The sequence below is a fragment of the Eurypyga helias genome, unplaced genomic scaffold (genome assembly GCF_000690775.1).
Source record: "Eurypyga helias isolate BGI_N326 unplaced genomic scaffold, ASM69077v1 scaffold16170, whole genome shotgun sequence".
Taxonomy (NCBI): Eukaryota; Metazoa; Chordata; class Aves; order Eurypygiformes; family Eurypygidae; genus Eurypyga; species Eurypyga helias.
The window spans coordinates 51656-58328 of record NW_010226400.1 but is presented as its reverse complement, the minus strand read 5'-3'; the positions used below and the strand labels follow the sequence as shown (position 1 = coordinate 58328).

The 6673-nt window shown below is 54.0% G+C and overlaps 1 protein-coding gene across 1 annotated transcript in view; it reads right to left on the bottom strand.

Moving 5' to 3' along the window:
- The window catches only part of AMN (amnion associated transmembrane protein), a 20867-nt gene extending 17454 nt beyond the window's left edge, over positions 1-3413 (bottom strand). The window contains 3 exon segments of the mRNA XM_010153059.1: positions 1711-1755; positions 1881-1999; positions 3371-3413. Of these exon segments, the coding sequence (XP_010151361.1) occupies positions 1711-1755; positions 1881-1999; positions 3371-3413 (207 nt within the window).
- Positions 3414-6673: the final 3260 nt, after the last annotated feature.

The window sequence follows — 6673 nt, the reverse complement described above, 5'->3', positions numbered from 1 at the left end:
TGATTTAAGTGATTAATGCTCCGGCGCGGCGCGGCCGGCAGCCGAACAGGTGCAGCCCAGCCTCTCTGCACAAAGCCTCACCACCAATTCATTTTCTAACCAACTGGTTGCCAAATTTCACGCCATCCCCACAAGTGGCAGACCGGCTCAGGTGCTGGGCTTCGTTCCTTTTTCATCCCTAATCTTGGCAGTCCCCTTATCACCTGGTGACAACAGAGCACGGCAGCCAGGGAGGGAGGGAGGTGGCTGAGCCGAAACTAAAAAGAAATATTAACCCCCACCTGGGAAGGTTCATTGCGAATCGGGCTGGCAGCGATGCTACGAAGGGTAAAAGCCAGGTAGGAGCTTGGCTGCCCACAGGCGGTGCAATGGGGTGCAGAGGAAGGTTGCGTCCCCCTCCATCAGCCGGATGCCTCCCCGGCTCAGGGCCTCAGCACGGTAGTGAAAGGCTCACGTCGTAATGAATAACGCTGCTTTGCAATTATGCGCTTTGCAGGCCTCTGATGAAAGTACTTTAGAAGTATTATACATTCATCTGTAAGTAAAATAAAATCTACCGGAGTGTTATTTTGCTCTTTTCTTCTCTGGGTAAATTCCACATCATTTATTACATTATATTTGTACGTATTTCCCCAGTACATTCTTTCCTTCAAAAAGTCATATTTAAAATGCCATATAAATAAAGTAACTCCTCCAAATATTTGTAGAGGGATTAAAAGTGGCACATGGCGTTATTAAAGCATCAAAACTATTAGTGGCGTAGACAGCCTGAACAAATTACACCACATAAATTTCAAGGGCTTGTTCAGGTTTAACAGCCAATAAAAGAGCAAAACTGCCCTAAAACCGAGGGAGAAAACCCAGCCGCAAGCTCATCCTGTCCAGGGGAGGAGGTTTTGCGATCAGGATCCAGGCCATTTCATGCTGTCCCGGCGCTGGGATGGGGCTCGCGGCTGACCCGTCCCACATGGGTGTGTTGGGGCAGCGGGTTTGCTTTTCCTTTAAATTCCTCCTGTTAAATTTGACCCTCCAAAGCGTGGGGATCAAGAACCCACGCTTTCATGGCTGTCTGTCAGCCTGCTGCAGGAGGGCTCCTCTCTTGGGGGGACACTGGGTTGCCCAGAAACCCCTCCGAGGCAAGACCCCCAACACAATCTTGCCCAACGCTGCGTTTCAGTAGGGTGTTGTGCCTGTCCTGCCACAGCCGGGCTAATAATGCTCCAGAAAAATATAGAACCCAAGGGCACTGGAAAGAAAATTTCCCCAGCAACATTTTGGGATTTCCCAGAACTATTTGTTTTCATTTCAATATATTTTGATGTCAGCTTCACTTAGCCTCTACCAGGGGCTAAAAACAGCTCCGTGTCAGCAGTGCCGTGGGTTGGTGCTCCTCAGCAAACTACTGCCAGGGTCGCAGCCCCATGGAGGGGATTTTATCCTTCCTTTGGGGATGAAAATTTAATTTTTTCCATTGATTTCTTCCAATGAAAGAAATCAAATTTCTTCCAGAAATGGGCTTTTTGGCTACATGGTAGAGAGACACCCAGGATGCTGTGACTCCTGTTCCCCCTGCCCCCCAGCCAAGGCATCCTTGGCCTGGCTGGACCAGGGAGCAAAGTATCAAAGTCGCAGGAGAGGGGGACAGAGGGACGTGTCACCCAGCCGCCCTGCCCTCCCCCGCCCCCCAAGCACCGCCGTACGCTGCCTTACCATGGCTGTCAGTGCGTGGGGAGACCTCACAAAGACCGAGATGGCCTGTAAGAGAAGGAAAAATAAAAGCAGGCTTTCCCCAGCAGGCAAAGGGCTTTCCCGATGCCTGATGGAGTTTTGCACAAAAAACAAAAAAAAAAAAAAAGAAATAAAATAGAAATGCCTGATACCTTGCTCTTCTCAAAATGAACCACGTCGCTGGCACAGGGGACTCTGCCTTTATCCCAGTTGGAGGCGGTTTCAAAATTGGTGTTGGGGATCCACTGCTTGTACACGGCGGCGGCGGCAGCTGGGAGGAGCAGGGAAACCAGCGTGACCCAGTCTGCGGGGGGCACTGGGAGCCCCCTCTGGAATGTGCTACGGGATGGCTTGGCTTTTTTGGGCCAGATCTGGGGGTTTTCCACCCAGTAGCAGCCCTTGTGTGTTCCCAGTTGAGCAGTTGCAGCCCTCCTCCCTGGGCCTCCTCTGCACAGGGGATTTTTTGGGGCTGGGTGATGGTTTTTACCCACCCAGGTAGGAAGAGGAGTAAGGGATGAATACATGGCAGGCAGAGAAAAAGCAGGAAAGTCCTGCAGGCAGTGGGCAAGACTAACACATACCTGCTACCCAGCCACTCATTATGGTGTGTTTTGTTGCCACTTGGACTAATCAAATGTTCAGACACTCCTCGACTTTGGTGTTTCCCATCAGTACGGAGTGGACACACAGAGCTGGCAGGACCATGGACCCAGGGTGAGAGGAGAAAGGGCATTTGCTACGGCACATGTAATAGAAAATATGGTCTGGTTTCAGGTGTTTGGGGCTGGAGTGGGAAAACTGAGGGGAGTCCTACAACGTGAGACACTGGCAAATTGGGAAATAGTGGTCTTCCCAATGGGGCTTGCCAGGCTGCGGCAGAGGTGGGCTTTAACTCCAACCCACTCCGCTTGCACAAGCGTGGCAGAGCCGCACGTCTCCCGGCCTGACATTGCCCAGGCTCGTCTGGGAGATGCACGCTCACCTGAAGATGAATCTCCAGCAGCCTGAATGAAATGGCTTCGAGCAAGTGAGTTATGAGACAGAAAAGCAGAAAACAAACAAAAAAAACCCACACTCCCTCTTAGTAAGGATCATCTTTTCTTTAGGCAAAACCCCCACAGATCTAGAAAATAGGTAGAAAGCCAACAGTGGAGGGGACCAGGCACTGGAGGTCAGGTGGAGAGGGGGGCAGCAGTGGCTCTGAGACCAAGGAGGTTGATCTCCCAAAGCCTTCTCCCTCATGCAGTTGTGCTGATGCATCCCTGCACCCTCCACAACCCTGGAAATATCAGCATGCTATTTAATCAGCCTTGTCTCCAGGGAAGCTCAGTCCCTGAACATTAAAGCGACATGCATATTCAGCAGAGCGCAGTCCTGCAGTGCAGAGCTGTTGGCTTCAAGAGCAGGAAAACCTGAGCTGCAGAAGGGCAGTGGGCACCCAAAAGTAATCCCAGCCTCGCTCCACCACCTTCTCCCCGTCCCGTTGGGAATGCCTTTTCCCATTTACGTTACAGATATGCCTGAAGTGACAGACCCCACAGCTCTGCTCCAAAACTGGATTGCCAGCAGTGCACCCAAAATGGGGAAGTCACCCACTGATCACTCCTGCTCGCCTTGGCGGTCGGGCCCGGGGCATACTCACCGAGGAGCTGCAGGATATCGAGGAGAAAGAAGAGGTTCCTCATTTTGCAGCAGGCTGCCAGCCCTCACCTCCACACAGCCCCTGCCTGGCTGGACCTTGGACCCTCCCCGAGGGCACGTGATGGTCTCAGCCAGAGGAGGCTGCAGGGAAAAAGGAGTAAGCCAGTATAGGAGTTAGGTTTACCCCGGCACAAACCGGAGCCTTGCTGCGTCCCGGAAGCCAGTTTGCTCCCAGTCCCTTTCCCAAGCTCCCTATTCCCTTGGCATCTGTGGGAAGCCTGGGAGAGGCACTGTGGAAAGAGGCGGGGAGGTGAGTGTGGTGGTCCCCCCACCCCTGCTCACTGGACCCCGCCATCCGTGCCCCCTCTACCCCTCCACATCCCACTGAAGGGTGGCGAGCGCACGGCATGCGTGTTCCATGCTGCGCTCCCCTGCAGAACGCCACCACCTTGTAATTACTAATAATGGTCTCAATGTATTTTCAATTAGCTCTCTTGGAAGAGAGCAGCTCCCAGCGACGACTTGTAACTGTACTTTGGCCATCGGCTGATTTGCTCATTACCCGGTGCATTCCATCGCTGCTGCTTTTGTTGAGGCTGCCGGGGTCGGAGCGGGTGGCTGGCAGTGGTGGCAGTGCAAGTGACTGCAGGAGGAGGAGGAGGAGGAAGGACCCCACCATCCTTGTCCTCTGCCCCACTGCGGAGGGATGCTGCATGCAGGTCTGGGCCCGTGTCTTTAGAAAGCTGTGTTAGGAGCAGAAAAGGATGGGAGGAGAGCAACGACACCCTGGGAAGGGGACAGTGTGGGGGTGGTGAAGGAGGCCCATGCCATGGGGAGAGCCAGGGGGGCTCAGCACCCCTCTGGCAGGGACCCTTTGGCTGATGCTGGTACAAGCACGTATCTTCTGTGGAAGATACGTGAATTCAGGGGTTTACAGGAGGACACTGGCACAGTGCTGGGAAGGAGCATCAGTGGAGGGGTGTCAAACAACAAGAAGCTCTGACCTGACACCAGTGAGGATTTGGGAGTGAGGGAGGGGGAAGAGGCCACCCCAATCCACCCTTCAAAACTTCCAACCAGCAGACTAGAAATGGAAGGAGTGGGGACGGGGCCTCACCACTCTGGAAATCTGTCTCCCAAAACCTTAACCCACTTGGTGCCGTTTCCCACCTCTGCTGCAAGTGCAGGAAAAGAGCAGCGGGGATCCTGCTCCCAGGATGATCCCCTGGTGATGCACCATGCCCTGCAGAGGCAGATAGAAGTGCCCCTGCTTGGAGCTCAGTCCCCACCCGTGTCACGAGCTTGGCCCACAAACTGTCAAGAGGAAAAGCTCCTGAGGAGCAGCTCGCAGCCTGGGCATCAGCCCAACTGCAGTCAGCACTTTGCACAGGAAGCTGGATGCTGAGAGATGTCCTCGAGGTGAAAGGCTCCTGCGCTCTCATTACCACCCACAAATCTCTCCCGGGGGACTCCCAGGGCGAGTGCTGGCTGCAGTGAAACGTCCTGTATTTTAACAGTGCGGGGCAAGAAGCATAAATCATGGATACTCAGCAATAACAGCTTGGAGCAAGCACTCCAGTATGCAGAGGGCAGGGTGTACACTTGTCGGTGGCCTCAGCAACTCGCAGCACATCCGGGGTGGGTGGGTGGGAGGGAAGAAACACCCTGTGCAGCAAGATATGTTGTGGCCCCTGAAAAATAAGGTTTCAGGGATGTTCTGCACCCTTATTTTTTACTCTTTTTTTGTGCCCTGCAGCTGCTGCCTTTGGACACTGCTCATTCCAGCTGCTTGGCAGCCCCAGTCCCAGGGAAGGTGATATTAAGGGACCCAGGATTCACCTGACGAGCAAGGCAGAGATCTGAGACACCCAATCTGCCCTGCATTCATCAAAGAGCCTGTGAAACTCTGCCCAGGGAGGGACAGCCCCACTCCCACGTCTCTAGCATTAGGGCAGGGCAGGGCAATTACAGAAATCCCAGCAAAACCTGTGTTACTGGGGATGGCTGCTCACTATGATGTTACTGCTGGGAGTTGGGGGACAGAATGACCCGGCATTTGCTCCACATCTCTCCCCGGGGCTGGAGTGTGCTCCGCTCTGAATCAGCTTTTGTCACTGCTGCTGCCCTGAGATGCTGCTGCGCCCCGGGACCAGGCAGGCACAACGGGGGGCTGCACAGGAGCGAGATTTGTTATCAGGTGGATACAGGGGGAGAGAAACAAAGGTGAAAGGAAGCAGAAACCAGTCCCCAGAAATGAAAGCAGCTGCTCCAACACAGAGATCAGCCCCCACTTCTGTCCCCCAGCCTGCTTCTCTGGCATTGGCAGTGCCATGGGGAGGGAGAGCACATTGCTGCCACAGAGGGGAAGACAGCACGCTGCAGATGCTTGACCCTCCCAGCCCTGAGTTCTAAACTGGTATCGAAGCCTGCAACACCGTTCCTCTTAGCCAGTGAGCAAAGCCACCTCCTAAAGCCTGTCAGGGACATCCAGCACCTCTCTGAATTTCCCTGTCGTATACCTCCATCTCTTCTTGTCACTTACAACAGTTGTAACCCGCAACACAGGGGATGTCTCCTCTCATGCAAGCCCTCAGTCCAGCACTTTCCTGGCTCCAAAGGGAGCCCAGCACTGAGCCCATTGGCATGAAGCACTGATGGTTGTGAACACTGGTCCCTGGGGTGGGTGATTGCCCCCCAACATGCACACGATCCCCACAGCCAAGCCGCAATAGCACTGTCCCCAGAATGTCATTAAGCAGATAGAAAAAGTATTCTGTACTATAATTAGCCCCATAGCCTCAAACAGAGGGGGCTGAGGCATGCCAAAACCAGCTGGCTCCAGCTCCCCTCAACGCTGAACCTGCCCCCACGGCGGGAGCTGCTCCCACAGCATGCTGACAGGCTGCCCCGCCCCCAGCCACACGTTATTTGCCACTCTCCTTGGCACAGTGCGTCATTGCTTAGGGTTTGAACATGATGTTAATCCTAAATAATTGGAGAGAAAGGCCCTGCCAGGTGACAGCCCCTCTAGCTCTTATATGTCACAGCAGCCCTCAAAGCAGACGGCCCTTTGCAGCGATCAGAGGGAGCAGAGTAAGATCCCACATGGGGTTTCCTTTTATTTAAGAAAATGTTAAAGTCACAGGTGCAACAGCACAGTCTATACAGCCATGACTGATCCCCGGTGACAGAGGGGCTGTGGGCACTGCCAGGAGAGGCACAGCCCCACATCAGGGCCAGTCGGGAGCTAAAGCTGAATGTCACAGAATGGTTTGGGCTGGAAGGGATCTTAAAGATCGTCCAC